Source organism: Phyllobates terribilis, unplaced genomic scaffold, assembly GCF_046119375.1.
Source record: "Phyllobates terribilis strain yellow unplaced genomic scaffold, ASM4611937v1 Scaffold_2__4_contigs__length_985480577, whole genome shotgun sequence".
Taxonomy (NCBI): Eukaryota; Metazoa; Chordata; class Amphibia; order Anura; family Dendrobatidae; genus Phyllobates; species Phyllobates terribilis.
The window spans coordinates 797,725,290-797,746,140 of NW_027362762.1; the positions used below are offsets into that span (position 1 = coordinate 797,725,290).

At 41.7% G+C, this 20,851-nt stretch overlaps 1 protein-coding gene across 2 annotated transcripts in view; it reads right to left on the reverse strand.

Moving 5' to 3' along the window:
• Nucleotides 1-20,851, reverse strand: part of RPS6KA3 (ribosomal protein S6 kinase A3) — a 112,286-nt gene that overhangs the window by 12,107 nt on the left and 79,328 nt on the right. For both annotated transcript variants that reach the window (XM_073667495.1, XM_073667496.1), the window contains 7 exons: nucleotides 18,699-18,769; nucleotides 16,431-16,519; nucleotides 14,833-14,897; nucleotides 14,587-14,689; nucleotides 8,849-8,973; nucleotides 6,281-6,403; nucleotides 177-266 (listed from right to left, as the gene is read on the reverse strand). In XM_073667495.1, the coding sequence (XP_073523596.1) occupies nucleotides 177-266; nucleotides 6,281-6,403; nucleotides 8,849-8,973; nucleotides 14,587-14,689; nucleotides 14,833-14,897; nucleotides 16,431-16,519; nucleotides 18,699-18,769 (666 nt within the window). The remainder of the gene's footprint in view (nucleotides 1-176; nucleotides 267-6,280; nucleotides 6,404-8,848; nucleotides 8,974-14,586; nucleotides 14,690-14,832; nucleotides 14,898-16,430; nucleotides 16,520-18,698; nucleotides 18,770-20,851) is intronic.

Genomic DNA, 20,851 nt, shown 5'->3' on the forward strand with positions numbered 1-20,851 from the left:
TTTTTTTTTTTATTACCCAAATCACTAAATATCATGGACTCTCCTTTACCTCTATTTTATGTAGTATAGATTTAGAATGAAGAAATATTTCATATGAAAAGCATTTTCTTTCTAGGTATTTTGAGCTAGTAAATTCATATAGGTAAAATGAAAATAAATAAATAAAACAAACTTACATCTTTCAAGGTGATTATGTTTGGATGCTGTCCATAACGCAGCAAAATCTCAATTTCCTCTGTTGGATCTCGCTTACTCTTATCAATAATCTTTAAGTGAGGAAAAATATATATATGAAAGAAAACATCAAACATTGTAGTATACAATAAAGTACATGCACAAGACAGCGGATATTAAGGTTAGTGCCGCCTGGCGATAGTGAATGTGGTCGCACAGAAACTAGCAATTTATCACTACACGACAGTCACAGGGATCCAAACCTATTGCAGTGTGACCACATTCACATTACTTGCAATTTTAGCAGTGCAACAATGTTATCTTAAAAACACTATCATAGTCACAATGTAGCTCCAGCCCAAATAGCAAGCTTGCCAGAAGCAAATAAAAGCAGCATAAAGAAGTACTCCCAACAAAAATTTTATTCCCTAAACCTGTCTCAATGCATGTAGAAGTCTAGGCGCGTTTCAAATACCGCGGTCTTCTCCCTCACGTGGCTTCAATTCTGACTGGCCGGGTCACACTGGCGTTTCTGTGTGGATCAGAAGTCACTTTTACAATGTAAGTCCATGGAGACTCTGAACGAGACTCCATACACTAAATTGTAAAAGTGACATCCAATTCACAAAAACCCCAGTGTGACCCGGAAAGTCAGAATTTGAGTCAGGGGAGTGAGAAAAGGAAGGGGAGCAGCAATGGAAACTGGAGAGGATGATGATCGTTAAGTATTTTAATGTAGCCACATTATACTACACAGGTATTTAGAAAGGTTTAGGGCTTAATATTTTTGTTGGGAGTGTAAGTCTTTGTTCACACATACGTTCGGGAATTCTGTTAGTCTGTTCCGTTTTAGTAACAAATTATTAGAATTAATGTCCACCACGGATCCGTTGCAAAACTGATGCTAACAGGAATGGAGGGGCATTGAATATTATGCGTCTGAGGTCCATTGTCAGCTTTTAAAACAGAGAAATGTTCTGTATCCTGCCCATTTACTTTGGTTCTGATAACAGAAAAATAAAAGAACCAAAACAAAGTCTGAAATAATCAAGGGTCCCCTCGGCTTCTGTTTGAATCATTTAGGCAAAGGATCCATTGTAGATATCAATTCCCTTTGTCTGTTCATAAAATGGAGCAAACAGACCTCTTGAAACGCAGGTGGTAACTCTGCCCAAGATGTTCGTGTTCAGGTATTGCTTGCAACAAGACCTCTACAGTTTTCCTACGCCACATAAGAGAAAAGCAGCTACATATAATTGTAACTGTCCCTCTCACAGGATGTTAAAGGCAAAGTGTCTGAACTACGGGCAGCGTGAATCAGAGCGTGGCGGTGAGATTGCAGTCAGGTATGACTTTCTTATCAATGCTACAGCGTTTCAGAAAAAAGTTTGAAAAGTTGGCTGAGAACTATAGGGAGAGACCTGACTAGTCCAGTGCGGCCGCAGCCAGATTCTTACCATCCTGCTCCATGTGCATAGTGAGAAACCTGTCAATCACTTACAATGGGGTGGGGAAAAGCCAGCTGGGGCCGCAGCGCACTAGTTAGGTCTCCCCCTCAAGGTCACCAGCCGACTTTTCAAACTGGCTGCAATTGCGCAACCACGCTCAAATTCATGCGCAGCAGCTCAGGCAGTATGAATCTAATGACATCTACTGCAATCAACAGTTAGGCACAGATATAGGTTTGTACTCGGACACAACAACTCAGTTACACACTGCTAATATCTCAAATGGAAAACCAGGCGGTATCGGCACGGTCCTGGATCTGAACACGAGTCAAAGAAACAAACGGAGAAAAGCCCACTGAAATAAATATGGAGCGCTGGCCATTGGCTTCTTTTTAATTTGTTTTAAAATAATCACTGTTTTTGCTGGATTTCTGGTGAAAAACACTGTGAAAAATATTTTGCGTAACTTTCGGTATTTTAAGACCCTGCCAAACAGGGCGTGAAAAGCCCATCCAACAAATTCTTCAAAAGATACGTCAGTGGTGTAACTTACACGAGAAATGTAATCCAGTCTCTGATTTGTGTAACATTTTAGCGAACCACACTCCAGTGACAAGACGCAACAAATTCATTAACTGGGATGTCACTCTTAATGAATCGTATGTAAAAGTTTGGGCACCCATGATCAAAATTACTGTTATTGTCAATAGTTAAGCAAGTTGATGAATTGATATCTAAAAGGGCTAAAGTTAAAGATGACGCACTGCCTTTGTATTTTAAGCAAAATAATTTTTGTTTCCCATCTTTTACATTTTAAAAATTACAAAAAGGAAAATGGGCCGATGCAAAAGTTTGGGCACCCATGAATATGTGAATACTCAGGTAACTTTGACCAAGGTTTCAGATGTTAATTAGCCTTTTAGGTTTATGGCTTGTTCACTATCATCATTAGGAAAGGCCAGGTGATGCAAATTTCCCAGCTTTATAAAAGCCCAGCCTCATCTAACCTTGTGCCAAAAACCAGCAGCCATGGGTTCTTCTAAGCAGCTGCCTAGAACTCTGAAAATGAAAATGCTGGAGGCCACCAACCCAGGAGAAGGCTATAAGATGGCAAAGCGTTTTCAAGCTGCCCTATCCTCAATTTGAAAAGTAATTAAGAAATTACAGTTAACAGGAACAGTGGGGGTCAAGATAAAGTCTGGAAGACCATGCAAAACTTCAATGAGTATATGAGATGGGGAAAGGGGAAAGTGGAAAAGTGTGGATATAAGGAAATTAAAATGCATAAACTTTATTGATTAGTTAAAATCCTATAAATGTGAAATTGCTCATGCATCTATAGATGCATATAAGGTAACCACTTACTAGTTGAAAAAGTGGTACCCACTAATAAATCTGGCTGGATGTAGTGTAGGGCAAATTTGGGACACCTCAGTCAAGTCCCTCTAATGTAGGACCGAGGTTATATATATATATGATATCCCCATATATTGGAATAGCCTAAATATGAATGTCAGGTGGAACAATTAAAGACACATATAGTTGCTATAATAGCAAAATGTACATGTATCAGTCTGCCATAGGGCATTACTATTCACCACCTGACAGACATATATATATATATATATATATGTGTATAGGCTCGCTTAAATCCAGTTGTTTTAAATATTAACAGTGGGAGATGTCAGAAATCAGCATTCGCCTTCTGCTCAATCACACAATTGCACAGTACGTGTATTTAGGCTGCTATTAATGAGCCGGCACTGTTCAAAATCATTAGGAGGAGATCACACTGACAAGCGATCGTCTCCTCTGTTACACTGAGGGGCCGTCCGCTGCACCGAGCGGCTCCTCACATGTCAGAGGTTAATGATCACACTGTAATTCAGCCTGTCCAGCTGTACAATTGATCGCCCGAGTGAGGAATAGTATATTATCCCCTGTCTCATTCCCTGCACGCACGTGCCGGCATGCCCAGCACAAACAGCTGATCGCTGCAGTGTTGAGCAGTCCGCTGTCTCGTAGCTGCACACGTGTTTGATGTGTCCGACTCAAACAGCCGAACACTGCGGCTATACTCTATATGATCCGCTACAGCTAAGGGTGCTGACACAGTTCTCCCTTATTATAATGCTGCCATATTGTGCATATTCCTAGGGTAGATTCTCATTCCCCCCTACACTATCTTGCAGCTCAGATAAGTTCCCTGACGCGCGTTTCGCGTTTCTAAGGAAAAAGCCGGTATACCGGCGAAACGCGCGTCAGGGAACTTATCTGAGCTGCAAGATAGTGTAGGGGGGAATGAGAATCTACCCTAGGAATATGCACAATATGGCAGCATTATAATAAGGGAGAACTGTGTCAGCACCCTTAGCTGTAGCGGATCATATAGAGTATAGCCGCAGTGTTCGGCTGTTTGAGTCGGACACATCAAACACGTGTGCAGCTACGAGACAGCGGACTGCTCAACACTGCAGCGATCAGCTGTTTGTGCTGGGCATGCCGGCACGTGCGTGCAGGGAATGAGACAGGGGATAATATACTATTCCTCACTCGGGCGATCAATTGTACAGCTGGACAGGCTGAATTACAGTGTGATCATTAACCTCTGACATGTGAGGAGCCGCTCGGTGCAGCGGACGGCCCCTCAGTGTAACAGAGGAGACGATCGCTTGTCAGTGTGATCTCCTCCTAATGATTTTGAACAGTGCCGGCTCATTAATAGCAGCCTAAATACACGTACTGTGCAATTGTGTGATTGAGCAGAAGGCGAGTGCTGATTTCTGACATCTCCCACTGTTAATATTTAAAACAACTGGATTTAAGCGAGCCTATACACATACATATATATATATATATATATATATATATATATATATATATATGTCTGTCAGGTGGTGAATAGTAATGCCCTATGGCAGACTGATACATGTACATTTTTCTATTATAGCAACTATATGTGTCTTTAATTGTTCCACCTGACATTCATATTTAGGCTATTCCAATATATGGGGATATCATATATATATATAACCTCGGTCCTACATTAGAGGGACTTGACTGACGTGTCCCAAATTTGCCCTACACTACATCCAGCCAGATTTATTAGTGGGTACCACTTTTTCAACTAGTAAGTGGTTACCTTATATGCATCTATAGATGCATGAGCAATTTCACATTTATAGGATTTTAACTAATCAATAAAGTTTATGCATTTTAATTTCCTTATATCCACACTTTTCCACTTTCCCCTTTCCCCATCTCATATGACTACTTTGGTGGTGTACACCTGTGGATATAGATCTGATGAGAATAGACTATTCTTTTGAAAACTTCAGTGAGAGCTGCTCGTAGGATTGCTAGAGAGGCAAATCAGAACCCCCGCTTGACTACAACAGACCTTCAGAAAGATTTAGCAGACTCTGGAGTTGGGGTACATCATTCCACTGTTCAGTGACCTGTACAAATATGGCATTCATTGAAGAGTCATCAGAAGAAAACCTCTATGCCGCCTTCACCATAAAATTCAGTGTCAGAAGTAAGCAAAAGAACATCTAAACAAGCTTGACGCATTTTGGAAACAAGTCCTGTGGACCAATAAGGTTAAAATAAAACTCTTTGGCCACAATGGTGAAAAGGTATGTGTGGGAGAAAAAAGGGCGCAGAATTTCAGGAAAAGAACAACTAGCTAACCATTAAGCACAGGGGTGGATCAATTATGCTTTAGGGTTGTGTTGCAGCCAATGGCACGGGGAACATTTCACGGGTATAGGGAAGAATGGATTCAATAAAATTTCAACAAATTCTTGATGCAAACAAAACACCATCTGTAAAAAAGCTGAAGTTGAAAACAGGATGGGTTCTACAAATGGATAATGATCCTAAACACAAGTCAAAATCCACAATAATCTACCTCTAAAGGCACAAGCTGAAGGTTTAACAATGGCCCTCACAGTCCCCTGGTCTGATAATCATTGAAATTCTGTGGCTAGACCTCAAAATAGCAGTGCAAGCAAGACGACCCAGGAATCTCACACAAATGGAAGAATTTCCAAGGAAGAATGGATGAAAATCCCTCAAACAAGAAATGAAAGACTCTTGTCTGGCTACAAAAAGCATTTACAAGCTGTGATACTTTAAAAAGTGGGGCTACTAGGTACTAAACATGCAGGGTGCTTAAACTTTTGCATCAGTCAATTTTCCATTTTCTAATTTTTAAAATGTAAAAGATGAAAAGAAACTATCAATTTTTTGCCTAAAATACATAGCAGATGTGTCATCTTTAACTTTAAGCCTTTTAGCGGGTACCCAAAATTTTACATGCTACTGTACTCCTGTACGTCAATCATTAACATTGAAGTACAAAACGCCAGTCTTACAGAGTCAGGCCCAATGACTAAGAAAACTACAAGTGGGCACATATACATCAAACATGGGCAGATGGCAGTGATCCTAGAATGTCTCAGGACGGCCCAGTAAAAGAAGCTTTATTTTGCAATAATAACATTTTGATTAATGGCTTATTCCACTTTTAAAATCTTGTGTGAATGTGGCAGCAGACACAATTTGTAATATAGGAACTGTTTAGAACAGAATAGTCACAGTCTACCCATATAACATTTTGCAAAAACTTTTTGTTGCATAGACACAAAGCTTACCTTCACTGCGTACTCCATATTGGTGGCCTTGTGAATGCACCTTTTACAAATGGAATAGGAGCCAACGCCAATATCTTCCTTCAAATCATAACCGTCAGTAAACTGGATGCTATTCCTATGAAGCTGAAATATGAAGGTCACCATTAATAATCCTCATAATATGCGTGAAACAAATGCAACACAAGCACTTAACAGGGGACACCACGTTAACCATTTGCAACACAGCAAATCACTATACCGAGACCTTCCAGTTCTGCAATAGAGTCTGATCTGGGTAATTGGTTTACAGATACAAGGGACAAGAAAAGTAGTAAAGTTAAAGACCAGGGGGGTTAAAGATGCAGGTGGAGCGATTACAGCAGTGCTGACTGTGTACTGAGTGGTGACTGTCATTGCCCTGATGATTGGAGGCGAGCGGCTGCAGGGAGAACATAACTTCATTTTCTCCATGTAGCCACTGCTAGAGTACAGTAAGCTTGCTCAACATTATACAATTGCCATAACACGTGTTTCACACTGCAAAAGGGATCTGTGGGATGTGAGCATGCCCCAATAAAGGAATTTAATAGTAGCACAGCAGTTCACCCCTTAGGACCAGGCCCTTCCTCAGCTGGCCCCCATGTCTGCCAGGGCTGGCTGAGAAGTAGAGACTTGTCACACACAAAATTTCCAGTCCTCTTTTCTACTGGGAAAAGAAACATCTGTTCGCTCTAGGAACATTTGCTTATGCTTCACATCAACACACATACGCAGCTATTTTTCCTGCTGACATAACGCTTCTGCAGTTGTGAATATGAAAATTAATTATTTGGTATATTTATTGAATCCTAAACACTCCGGTGTAAAGATTATTTCTTCTGCCACACAGGGTGAGCTCAGGACGTGAGGTGCTGCAGGGATATCGTTCTAACACATATTTTGGGAAGTACTGAAGAGCCTAACTATTGACTGCAATGCATGCTCAGTGACAATCATTCATTGACCTCAGCAGGATGCAAAGTACACATTTATGGTTGCTGCGGGCTAATGACAGATATTTGCCAGCATGACCACCATTTTCTTCCATGTAATTGAAGTTTCACTGGTAGTTAATCATTACTGATTACTTCAGACCCAGATCTGTGTTAACCACTTAGGTAATCATTTTAAAAATATTGCTGGCCCATAAATCGGAACCATAACTTGCAATTAAAGTCATAGATGGAAACCTAATGAATGATACCACCGCTGACGTCCTCTTCGTACAGCTATTTTCACCACATGTAAACCACCTAAAAGAGTTTGTCCAGGCGCGGCAGACCCGTCCCACAGCGTAGGTGATCAATATGAGATCAGTGTGGGTCAGACAACTAGCAACCCCACCGATCGGCTGCTATTTATTCCAGAGGCCGCTGGATGTATCGGTGGCTGCTGGGTACTGCAGATCTGCTACCCCAGAGCACATAACAGCTGACCGGTGAGAGTGCTGGACCCCCCACATATCTGATATTGATAACTTATCCTATGGAGAGGTCATCAATATGTTGTTCACGGACAACTGCTTTAAAATGTAGCAATTTTTTTCTTTCTACTTAGCAGTAGATATCTCAGAATGAATAGGAAAGAAATGTAGGTTACAGAAAAATAAGATGGGGGAAGTGCTCTCCATTTCAAAAGGTTAAAGAAAACCCAAGCAAAAGAAACTCGAGCACTTCTGAATGTGGAAACATGACACAGCGGAAGGTATATATATTTAGATTAGAGACAGATACAGATTTTAGGAACTGAAAAGAGGAAATGAATTTTCACCAATGTGAAACACATCAGAACTTTATGGCATCTTATGAAGACTGAGATTTAGCCTATTCGGGGCTCATACAGGAGTCTGTTTGTCACCCATGTGCCGTCCGGTCTTTCCACAGACATTACACACCATGGCACTGATCTGTTCTACTCTGTCCCATCTGGCAGCCAGCACTCACCCATTCAAGTGAATGGATCAGAGAAAAGGAAGAAAAAAAAAAAATAAATCATGGACTAGTTGCTAGAAGACGCATCTGATTTTTTTTCCAAACAAGAAAAACTGTCGACTGAGGACAAATACTCAGAGCCCAAATTTATGAAAAGTGGCTTGTCATAAAACTCAAAGACCATCTGTTTTTTTTCGTAGATGCAAGACACAGACCTATAAATCAGGCTATGTTCACATAGTGTTTTAGGCCACAGTCAGTGCCTTCGTCTGGACTTATGTCTAAAGCAGTAGAAAACAGGATTCGGATATTTGTGATTATGGGACCATTGACTTTATTGATGCAGACTGACATCATTTTTGGCAGTATGCGCCTATTTGAAGGGGTCACAAAAATATGGTTGACTGCGTTTTGGTGCCCGCCTCAAAGTATATTGTATATTTGAAACCATGAAAAAGTGTTTCCTAGCAGAACTGAGGTCTCTTCTTGGAATTAAATTTTAGAATGAGATTTTCTTTAATGCAGAAATTCAAAACTTATTTTTAAAATGCATTTAAAACCAATTACAGGACGGATTAAGCCTCATCTATGCAGGCAGCTCTTCAAAGCATATGCTTACCGGAACAATGCCATGGACGCCAACTGTTTGTATAGCCTGGTTGTCTTCCTCAGTTGAAATAGCCACAAAGCTAAATCCACGGAAGAGCTGGTGTGCGTTGGCACTAGCTGGGATACCAGGGGAGTCTAAAGAAAAGCAGAAAGAATAAAGCCAAGACTGAACACAGCAGACAGTACTTACAAGTCAGCAGAGATGTTATTATACATACTTTACTAATCGGAAAAGATGAACATGCAAATAAATCAACTTTTGAAGTTGGTTTCCTTTAAATGGATTTCTGGATTTATTGAACTACAGCTTAATCACGACTTAATGAAAAGTTATGTCACATTTCTAAAATACCTCGTGATTCAACTGCTTCTTATTATTAAAATCTCAGCTTGGAGTCAGCGAGTTCATATTACAACTATTCAGAAGCTAAAATTGACTTCATTTGGTGAAACCAGACGAGTTTCAAACGACTTCTGTGTTCTTAAACTCTGCCTGATAGCCTTAAACTTTGTCTAATGGGCCATGTGCACACTGTGCGTTTTTGATGCATTTTTTCCGTGCAGAAAAGCAGTAAACCGCTAGGTAATCCGTGTACCAGCTAATGCAATGACAATTCTGATGTGCTGTGAACACATCCGCTCAGGATTGTCATTGCGTTTAAATCTGCAGCATGTCCATTCTTTGTAGCGTTTCTGCAGCGCAAAAACGCACAAAGAATGGTACCCGGGCCGGGGAAGAAGGCTACTTCTCCCATCATCCGATCACCACTCCCGCTGATAACAGGGAGAGCAGCGTGGCTGAGGAGAGAAGTAGTCTCTTCAGCTGAGCCGGCATCTGTGCACGGTGTGTTAAAAAAAAAAAAAAAAAGAAGTAAAAATCAATATCAAAATAACAAACACCTTTCTCACCTGTCCGCCGTCCTCCTGATATGTCCTACGACGACCCGATCACCCGGCGGTACACTGACCGGAGCGCGCTCGCTCCCTGCAGTGTATATCGCTGCTGCAGGGACTGAGTTCACTGGAGTTCATCAGCTGGAGATCAGCTGACGAGCTCTGGGACCCTCACTTTACGGCACCGATGCTGTGTGTGAATGTTCCCACGCAGTACTGATGAAGTAAATTAGGTCACCGGGGCTGATCAGCTGATCTTCAGTTGATGAACTCAGGTGAACTCAGCCAGCAGCAGCGATGTACACTGACTGGAGTGATTACACTCTTGAAAGACGCACCACATGTCAGTGTCCACGGGTGATCCGCAGCCTCTGATGCACGCACAGTGGTCATGGGATTTCTAGAAATACAATCCACTATGCTGTAACATCTGGACGCTGCGGGTTTAATGCTGTATAAACATGCAGCATCAAACCTGTACCGGCTCCTGATTGTGGCCACGTACCCAAATTCACAAGCAGCATGTCAATTTCTGTAGTGGAGACGCCAGTCATTATATGAAGTGTCATTATATGTGGTGGATCCACATGTATTGACAACAAAAGTGCGGCATTAGAACACAGCGAAAATACGCTGCGTCCAAAGCCCTGCTGCTTGTGGGGACTTAGCGGCTAAACAAACAGCTGTGAGCTGTTATTAATAGCCAGGGAAAATGTTTGCCTAATGGCACCTTCCTAGGCCAAAAATAGCAGCTCTCGGCTGCCCCAGAAGTTACATGAATGGGAATGCTAATGAGATTGGGTTTAGCTGACACCTAGCCCTTTTGTTTAGTGATGACAAGGTGTCAATCGGGTCTGAAAAGGGTCTTTACTTTAATTAGGTTTAGTAATGAAAAGTAAAAAGAGTTAAATAAACACACACACAGTGTAAAACACTATTTGAAATACAACAGACACATTCTTTAATCATTTAAATTAACCAATATACTCACCCCAGGTCTGACGGTAATCCAAGGGTTAAAGCGATATCACACGTTTCTTTTTTCAAATATCTTTATTTAGCTCCAAAAAGCATTCATTGATATACAAAAACGCATCAAAACGCGCATTTTTTTTCTGCAGCGTTTTTCCTGCCAAGAGGTGCAGAAATTTCTGCAATCAAATTCTGAACGTGCGCACATAGCCTAAGAGCTCAGCAGTCGTTGTATCCGGTCTCGCCTCCTTGCACCCTTTATCCCCAATCACGCCTATGCCTAGGCATATTTTAGTGTTGCAATATCTATTTTAATCATGAAATAAAGGATTTGATTTTATGGATTGAAGCTGGACTCCCTTCCTTCACAGTGCATAACCTGAAGAATGGGAGACACGTGGACCAAAATGCGACACTGTGCGGCCCCTGACCATCTGCTCACAGACTAGCTTATTTGTGTCTGATCGCTGCTCACACATATTGAAGTGAGAGATATGCCCTGGCTACTTATGGCCATATCTCAGCCAGGATTACAGCCAAGTATGATCCAGAGCTCATTTTTTAAGCCAGATATCAGACGTTGAAGTGAGCACTGAATGTGTCTGTAGCTGTCACTCCCAACTCTCCCTTTAACCTGTTATATCTCTGTGAGCTTCAAAATTAGCCCCGGATCACTGTGCGATACCACCCTCAGATATTGCCTGTTAAATGCTTCCTCTCTCCTTACTTCAGCCAGACCGAAAGAGGAGAGAGACGGTTGCAGGGAAGCTGACCAGCTGCAGGGACAGGAGAGAAATGATGGATGATCTCCTCCAGTCTCTGTGTAAAAAAAGTGTGGATCACACCAGCAAAAGAAAAAAAATAAACATGTAAAAAAGTAAATAGTCTTTTTTTTCTTTTAAACCCTTCACTATTGGGAAGAGAAAAAAAGAAACAAAAAAAAACAAAAAACAAAACAAAAACACCCTACACATTTTGAAACTGGTGTGTCTAATGACCTGAACTATAAAACTAGCTTGGTAACATAGCTCACCCAAAATAAACCCTTAAACAACTACTTAGATATAAAAATAAAAAAATGATGGCTATTTTTTTTTTTTAAAAAGTATGGTATAACTAATTTAGTGTTTGGGTCACACTTCTAGCCACAAATATAATTTAAGCATGGTTTTACAAAATTACATGAAGGTGCCAGCATGTATACAGTCATGAGAGAAATTGAGAATGCGCCATGAAATTATGTAGGTAATAGGAATTATTCAATAATTTAGGTGTTATGTTTACATGTCAAAATTGCAAAAGTTTCCCTGGCTACTAAAGGAGCAAAATATAGAGAAACTCCTGGCAGCAAAAGGTGTAGATAAGGTGGAAAGATACTCATGCATCAGTATGACTATCCTCATTAAAGTTTTATGGGAGTTTTCATCAAATGAAATTACAATGGAGAAAGCCATATCCGTGGTGTCTTATATTCTGAAGTGAGAACAGTGGGGGAGTAGACCCGGACTTTACTGGCAAGTCAAGTCCTGGACACAGAACCAGCACCTATGATAACATTATGGAATATGCCATTAATGTCTCACATAGTTATACACCGTTAAATCATAGTTTGACCACTGTAAGTGGTTCAATCTGACACTGAAGCCCATAAACCAGAAAAAGTTGAACATCCCCGATGTAAAGCTAAAGAGAGTAGCGTGCAACTCCCCCAACCTGCCCCTATGACAAAGTCTCCCGACTTTATAGAAAAACCTCTGTGGATGTTCTTTTAGTTCGGATAGTCTCAATTCTGGCATGAAGAAACATAACCACATAGGTCTGGTGCCAGAAAAGTCAGACTTGGGTATATAAGGGAATAATTTATTTCATGTATCTAGTCGGTTACATGGAGTTTATAATTGTGGCTCATTGCTGTGACCTGAAAGGCCTTGTACACTACTATAGCCCCACACTCATCAGTGAGAGGCTTGTAAATGGATTACAAACATGTAATCCGGGGATTCCCATACTATTAGGACATCCCTTGAAATCCTTGTCATTCCCGGGTAAGCCCTGCTCTCATACCAACCATAAAGATGCTTGGTGCCGGAAAATGTGACATCCTATAATTCATGTCCAGAGATCTATTCTTGCTTCAATTTGTTGCCCGATTTACTCAGCATCTTTAAGCAGGCAAAATGTAATAGATTCTCGACTGAAATAGTGACATTTGTCCTACTGCGGTCTGCTTGGGGGTCCGGGACCAGATTGAGTTACTGTATAACTGAAAAAAGCTCCAAGTAGCCAAATAAAGCCCCAAAAAGAAGACAACCTATTATTCGTCTGTTAGTAAATACTGTACTTGTATCCTCATGAGAGACAATTCTTGAGCATTGTTTCTTATAGCTCTGTTTTGTGCTGGCCGACTGGGCAACGTGCGCGCGGGGACACACGCTTAACTGTTACCATAATGCATTTCTAATAGGAATAACAGAGGAACGGGCTCAACACAAAGGTATAACAAAACAGGCTCCAAAATGGTTATATGAGCAATACAGACAACCCATCATATTATAATCTTTATTAGAAAAATGTATTAAAAAAAATAATAGACTACCATTAGGCTGTGTTCACAATTTATTTTTTTTCTCTGCAATTTTGGAACATCGCAGCAGGAAACGCAACATGGCCGCAAAGTGTGAACACAGCCTAAAACAGCATTATACGCAGCACAGGATGTACAATTGTCAGACTCAAACTGCTCTCCTGTACTGCAATACGAACACTATGAATTAAAGCATGTTTACATTTTTGGACTAGTAGGCCATTTTCCCACATAGGGAAAACAATGCATATTTTGGAGTTATCCCCTACTTTCACACCGATGTCTTATTTTTGGGAAAAATCACCAGTACCCGGCGGTGGGGGTGCAACACCCCCATAGATCAGTCGTTTCTGATAACAGTAGCGGCCTGATGTTTTCGGCTGTGAAGCAGAACAGCACAGCTTTGTCACCTGTATGGTGGTTGCAGCAAGGTGCTACAGATCTTCTCCCATTCATTGATGATGGCGCGGCGCGGCTCACAGAGATGCGCGGCGCGGCTCACAGAGATGCGCGGCGCGGCTCACAGATATGCGCGGCGCGGCTCACAGATATGCGCGGCGCGGCTCACAGATATGCGCGGCGCGGCTCACAGATATGCGCGGCGCGGCTCACAGATATGCGCGGCGCGGCTCACAGATATGCGCGGCGCGGCTCACAGATATGCGCGGCTCACAGAAATGCGCTGCGCGGCTCACAAATGCGCTGCGCGGCTCTGGCACTGGCTGGGTGTTGCACTCTCACCGATCTGCTATGGATCCCAAAGATAGTTCATCAATCTAAAAGTAGTGGACGACCCCTTCAATAGTTCAGGCAAAGTGAATGTGATTCTATTCTCACTGCGAATTTAAAGACTGTGGAACTGTGCAGGATTTTTGTGTTTTTCCCCTTGTATGGGGAGCCTGAAAAAAAAAGCATGTAAAATTCGCAATTGTTTTTTTTTAATGCAGAAACACTGCATCAAATCCAAAGCAAAAAAGCATAAAAAGGTAAGAAAAATGAAATAAACAGAGAAAATTACATATTTGGAACAGAAATCTGTATAAAATAGGTTAAAACCCAAACCATTTCCACACGTGGGAACATGGCCCTATAGGTACCCAATGAGAGACGTAGATCTAAAAAGCTGTCTGATCATTTCAGGGCCTCATTTTTTTCCAGCGAAGCAGCCAGAGAGCACAGTAAATACGATATAATGCTTGCACCATCTCTTGCAGTCAATTCAAACCTTTCTCTAAGCAGTCACGTATATACTAAATCCCTACCAATTGCAGAATGAAAACTGAAGAAAAGCCTCTTACCTTTGGGTGTTTTTGCAGTGAACTCTGGATCAAAATAAAATGTGTCTTCAGGACCACCTGTGGCTGGCTTGAATGGAGGCTGGATTTCTCTTCTATACAGTTTCTACAAAAAAAGAAGAAAAAAAAAAAAAAAAAGTTATTATGTAGGCTGCCAGACCAGAAGAAAAGCAATGTAAAATACAAAGACTGAGTAATCTACAAAAATTAGGCAATATCTTACATTTTCTTTAATATCACTGCACTTACGTTCCAATCAATTGTTGCAAAGAAAGGATGCCTTTTAATTTCCTCAACGCCGTCAGGTCCAGCTCCTGTACAATGAGAAGTGGGAGGTGAGATGATAGGGCTGTGAGAAGCCATTGTATAAGGGTCATGTTTCCTTACATCACTATTCTCTAGTTCCAGTCCTGGTAGCCACTGTATGAGGCACAGGTAGGGAGGGAGGGTGCAAAAATCAGAGGTGGCGTCCAGTTGTCAGCTTCAAATATAACTGTTCACAGTTTTTGAGCTCTGTGACCTCAACTTAGCAATTATCTGATTGGGTACATCAGATGTGTAAGTAGCATCAACAAAAGATAACCAAGTCAGTCCTTTGAGCGCAAAAGAATAAAATAACTAAACTACTACAAAATGAAGTAACAGTACAAAAAAACAAAAACAAAATCAAGTAAGGCTCTCACGCAAGTCCAGTAATCCAGTTAGAACGGATTCAGCAGCAAGTTGTGTAGACAACTTTTTTGTCCGCCTGAAAAAAAACGGAGTTCATCTGATACGTTTTTTTTTTTTTTAGCATTGAAGTCTATGAAAAATGGATCTATTAAATAGCCATCAGCTTTTTTTCCCATTTGAAAAGGATCCATTTTTTTCTTACTGGATGAGTTTCAAATAGATGATTACTTGACAGCTCACATGTCCAGTAGAATATGTTAAATATTTAGCTTTTTAACCTCCAGTAAGGAAAAACGGATCCTTTTCAAATGGGAGAAAAATGGATGGCTATTTAACAGATCCATTTTCTATAGACTTCAATGCTAAAAAAAACAGATCCAGTTGAATCAGTGTTTTTCAGGCGGACAAAAAAAAGTTGCGTCTCTACAAATTTTTTGGCAATGGATTCGTCTGCTGGATCAGTTCTAAAGTATGATTACTGGACATGTGAACATAGTGTCACATGGTGTCACGGGTGTGTCAGACAGTCGCTCTGGAGCTGGCTGCAGAAGGTCACTGCAGTAGGCATTGCAAACGTCTTCTTGATCCTCTCATCTCTTTAGTATGGTTATATCCTTCTTCCTTTAGGACCCAGCAGCTACCTCCATCTTCTGCTGCTGAATGACACACCCTTGCTTGGCAGTTAAAAACTCTCAGTTTCTCCAGAGAGGTGCCGGTGATCGTTCTATGTGCCTCTGTGTAGGCTTGGAGTACTAGCAGTTAGCTAGTTTCTTCTCTGGTGCCCTTGAACGACAGTTAGCGTTATCTCTCTTGTGTCTGCTCAATCTAAGTGTATCCCCTTTGTCTACCTAGTTGTCTTTAGTTTGTAGTGGGGCTTGACTAGTGCTCACCCTGTCCCCTCCCTATCTAGGGCCAAGCTGTAGGGACATTCAGGGCAGAGGTTTCTGCTCAGCAATAGGTGTGGAACCTATATAGGGACGATAGGGTAGGCAGGGTGATATTAGATCTGCCTAGGGGTCTCCACTCCCCATTTCCCTAGTGTTTGGGCTTCCTTCCCCTCCTCCTTCATATTGCACTTAGTCTTTCCCTCACCTTGCGTGACACATAGCCTTACTGGAAAACATTTACTCAATAGCAAGAGATCCCAAAGATACTTATTAAATGCAATCACTCACCTAATCTGTTAGTGGGGTTTCTCTTAAAAAGCATACGAAGGAGAGATTGAGCTTCTGGAGTAAGAAACTGAGGCATCCCAAGCTTGGCCCTGGATAATCAGACAAATCACAGTTAACAAGACTTATGAAGGCAAAGGGAGTATTCTCAACTAAGTTACATTGTAAATGACTTGGCCATAGTGCACATCTACCAGAATAGAAATCCTGATATATAAAGATGGATATTCCCACCCTAGACATTATAGTATTATCCACAGGAAAAGTTGATAAAATCTCTATATAGGATCGGTCATCAATATCAAAGTAGTGGAAAACCTTTTAAAAGGCAATATCATTATTTTCTGTGCAGCAGTATACAAAGGCCTGTAAGAGGCCGACTGCAGAGTTCATTAAAGGGTTATTTCCAGCTGAACTTTTTATGGCAGAGATGGGAATAATTGATTTTAAGTCCCAGTCAGAGGTGGGTTTTCAAAAATAAAAAATCAGTGCAGCTGTGCCATTTTGCAGAACTTCTATAAAAATGAAAGGAGTAATAGAAACTGCGCAGTAAAGTGAGCCATGCGGCTGGCGTACCTCCAGACTTGTTTCGATGACTCCCATTCATTTCTATGAAAGGTATGTAAAGCATAGAGCAGCAGCGCCAGGCTGTCTTTTGTAACCCCACCTCTGGCTGCTGGGACCTAGAAGCAGTTAGTCCTGTCTCTGCTGTGGAAGGCACAGAAATGGTCTGCTCCTGTGCACAGTTCATACACGGCTGAGTTATCAGACACAATGACATATACAAGTTTGGCGATAACGGCTCCTCCTACGGCACAGTAAACGTTGGATCTCCGTATAGGAAATCCCATACTGCAGAGCTTCCTATGCAGCAGAATACATGGTTTGCAGAAGCAGGGGGTTGTAGAATAGTACCGCATAATCACCCACTCCTGGGAATCTATTGTCCAAGGTTTTTCACCAACAAACAGCCAGGTAATGCCAGGCTTAATATTAAAGACATCACCAAAATTGCTATTTACCTGCAGCTATAGGGTTAATCTGCAGGCAAATAGCATTACAACCCTGTGTAGCCGGCAGACTTGAAAGTGACTGTCAGCACAGAATGACTGTTCAAACCAAGTACAGGCGCTCGGTGCTTCACGGCGCGGCCAATCATTTATATACACCTTCCCACCTGCTCAGTTTCCATCTATCTCCTCCCTTCTCTGGCTCTAGGAAGCCAGAGCTGTCAATCAAAGAAGAGGGGTGGAGATAGAGGGGCAGCAAGCAGGTGGGAAGGAATATATAAATGATTGGCCCCACCGTGATGCACCGAGTGCCTGTACTTCGTTTTAAGTCATTTTGTGCTGACAGAGCCCCTTTAAAAGGGGTATTCCCATCTCCAAGATCCTATCCCAATATGTAGTAGGTGTAATAATAATAATATTAGCAAATACCTTCAATTAGAAATGTAGTATAGTATTTTTGATTTGCTATGTCTCTTACCTCATGTGCAGGGCATCGCAGGACCTTAGGTATCCATGGTTACATCCACTGATAAAAGTCACAGTTAGCTAGTTGTTAGTGGTCGTAACCATGGATACCTAAGGTCCTGCGATGCCTGCACATGAGGAAAGGAACACAGCGAATCAAAAATACTATACTACATTTCTAATTGTAGGTATTTGCTAATATTATTATTATTATTACACCTACTACATATTGGGATAGGATCTTGGAGGTGGGAATACCCCTTTAACTCCCTACATCAGATGCCAAGGCAGTAATGTGGACCGTGCACCAGGATTCTCTTACGTCTTAAAGAGATCCGGACCACCGTCTGGTGAATTGGGGCCCATGAAAACGTAGATGTTGTATGCGGTGTGCTCATGTGCTGTATACTACACTGATTAACTGATCAGACAGAGGAATAATCATGCTCCCATTGCTGCCCACCAGCCAGCAGAATGCAGTCTACCGGTGCCAGCTGTCAGCCTCTCTGCTCCCTCCGAGAGCCAATTGTCACATTTTGATCCCACTTCGCATCTCTTCCCAATCCTGCTCCGGGCTCACACAGAGGATTCCATTCGCAGTAATAGGATTCCTATAGCAAACCTTTGCACCAAATGTCCTTGATGCCCTCACTGACATGGAGGGTGAGCCCAACCAACAGCCCACGTATTTACTTGGAATCCGCAGGCATCATTCACCCAGTACATTGGTACTAGCATAGCTTTCACATACATATTACATTATATAATGCCAGGTCCCACGTAAGAGACTACTCACTTCAGAATCATGGTCATAGTTTCTTTTCTGTCCTTTCCTTGAAACGGTAAGGTACCCGTAAGCATCTCAAACTGTAGGAAAACACGGAGACAAAAGCCATTAGACGATTACACTGCTTGTATTGGAAGGACTGAAAATTCTTCATCCAGCAGTGGAAAACCACTTTCCCTCCGCAATGCATTAGGACAGGACACTCTCCGAGCCCCCATCTGACAGCGCACTAAATCTACTCCATGCGGAGGCTCCGCTCTAATCAGTAGCTGCTCCCGCTACATTTACTGGGGTTATTTTTATATCTTCTGGGAGAGGAAGATAAGGAGGTGCAGGCGGTAGGACAGAACGCAGTGCTGGACACAAAAGAACACTTGTCCACACAGGGTCACATGAATTAAATACATAGAAATTATCGTCATGCCCAATGTAAGATCTTATAACTGAGGTTTAGGACAATAAACCAGCAGTTTTATCAAGGATGAAGACACCACATGGGCATATGATAGAAGTTAACTGATCAGAATAGCTGTAATTACTCCATGTTTTAATCAAGATGTATATTATAGTCCATTAACGAAAATTTCATAGAATGGCTAATGTGCCGTCTTGGCCACATGATGGATGTGGTGAACTATACTGCACAGAACAGAGACATTTATCTAAACTGCAATCAATACCCAGCTCCATGGAGGAAGAGGCAGCGTACAGCATAAGTGTGCCCATACACATGGGTATAGGGCATGTCCAGAATATTCCTCAACAGCAGATGCCAGGAGAAAGGAGGATCAGGCATGGTCAATTGCAACATACCCAATCGTGACTGGCAGCAGTTATTCTCCAAGGAAACAAGAAATAAGGTCACTCTCTCATGAAAAAATGTACATTAAATTGCCAGAATATTCTCACCAATTCCAGTTCAGCAAGTCCTGTAAAACATCCCTCTGATTGCAATCTCCCGCCTGATCAGACACGCGGTGTGGACCGACAGCAAAACACACTGAGTATAAAGCTGCAAGGGTAACCGGATGACGCCCAGACAAAATCAACCATGGGTCCTAAATTCAGAGCCCTGCATAATGCTCTCCGGGAATCTCTTTCATTTTAAAGTATTTTCATTTTTTTTTGCATTTTGGTTTCACTCCACTTCACATTTTAAGAACTTTGATTTTTGTTTCATGTGAGAATATCCCAATTTTGTCAAACAATAGAAAGTGAGGGCAAATAAGAATTATTTTATAATACCCCAGAAATCCAAGCCCAATACAGCCTCAGTATTTCATGCATTCTCTCAAGGAAATTAGTAAATACTAAAGGCAAACCAATGTTGGAAAGTGCAGACAAATATCTGGCAAGTTGTACAGGCCCATCACAATCTATGCATCATAAGCAGATGGTGGCAGCCGGCACGTATACTACAGGATTTAGGTTAATTTCCCCACATACTGTGAAAGCCATCTGCAAGTAAAGTGTACGGCAGGCAGAAACCGTGTAGAGCCATTAATCCACTGAGCCAGAAGACGCACTCCCAAAGTATGCACAGTGCGTGATCCAAAAAAGCATTGCGGAACAGAAACCATCACATAATACCTCCTGGATGTGGTTTACAAATGTAAAAACCAATATCCCCCTACAGTTTGTTTTAAAAAAATAAAATAAAGTGTGCTTTAGTCACCCTCCCCGGGTCCAACAGTCTCCGCCGCTGCTCCTAGGGTCTGTGATGTTGACAGACATGTATGACATCAACGCTGCAGACGAAAACAGACACTAGGAGCAGTGGTTTTTTTTTTTCAAAAAAACTGCTCAAAGGAAGAGCGGGATTTTACAAAAATGCAAACAGCTTTTAAAAGGGAGTGTCACTTGGCCCCTATAACAACCATACTAGTACTGTACCTGTTACTGGTTCAGTGCCTGAGAAAATAGCTTAATTCATATGTAAGTAAGGAGGGATTTGGCACACCCTTGGTGTGCCCAAGAATTTGGTGCTCGGTTACACCTCCTCATTTGCATATTGTGGCCCTATCTGATTGACCGTGCTTGTTTTCCTGTCTTAATGCTGCCGGTATGTGTGATGCCACCTGCGCACACAGTGTTAGGGCGCGTTCTTCTCCCTTTCTCATTTCTGCTGATGCTGCTCACTACAATAATGCATCCGGAAGTGC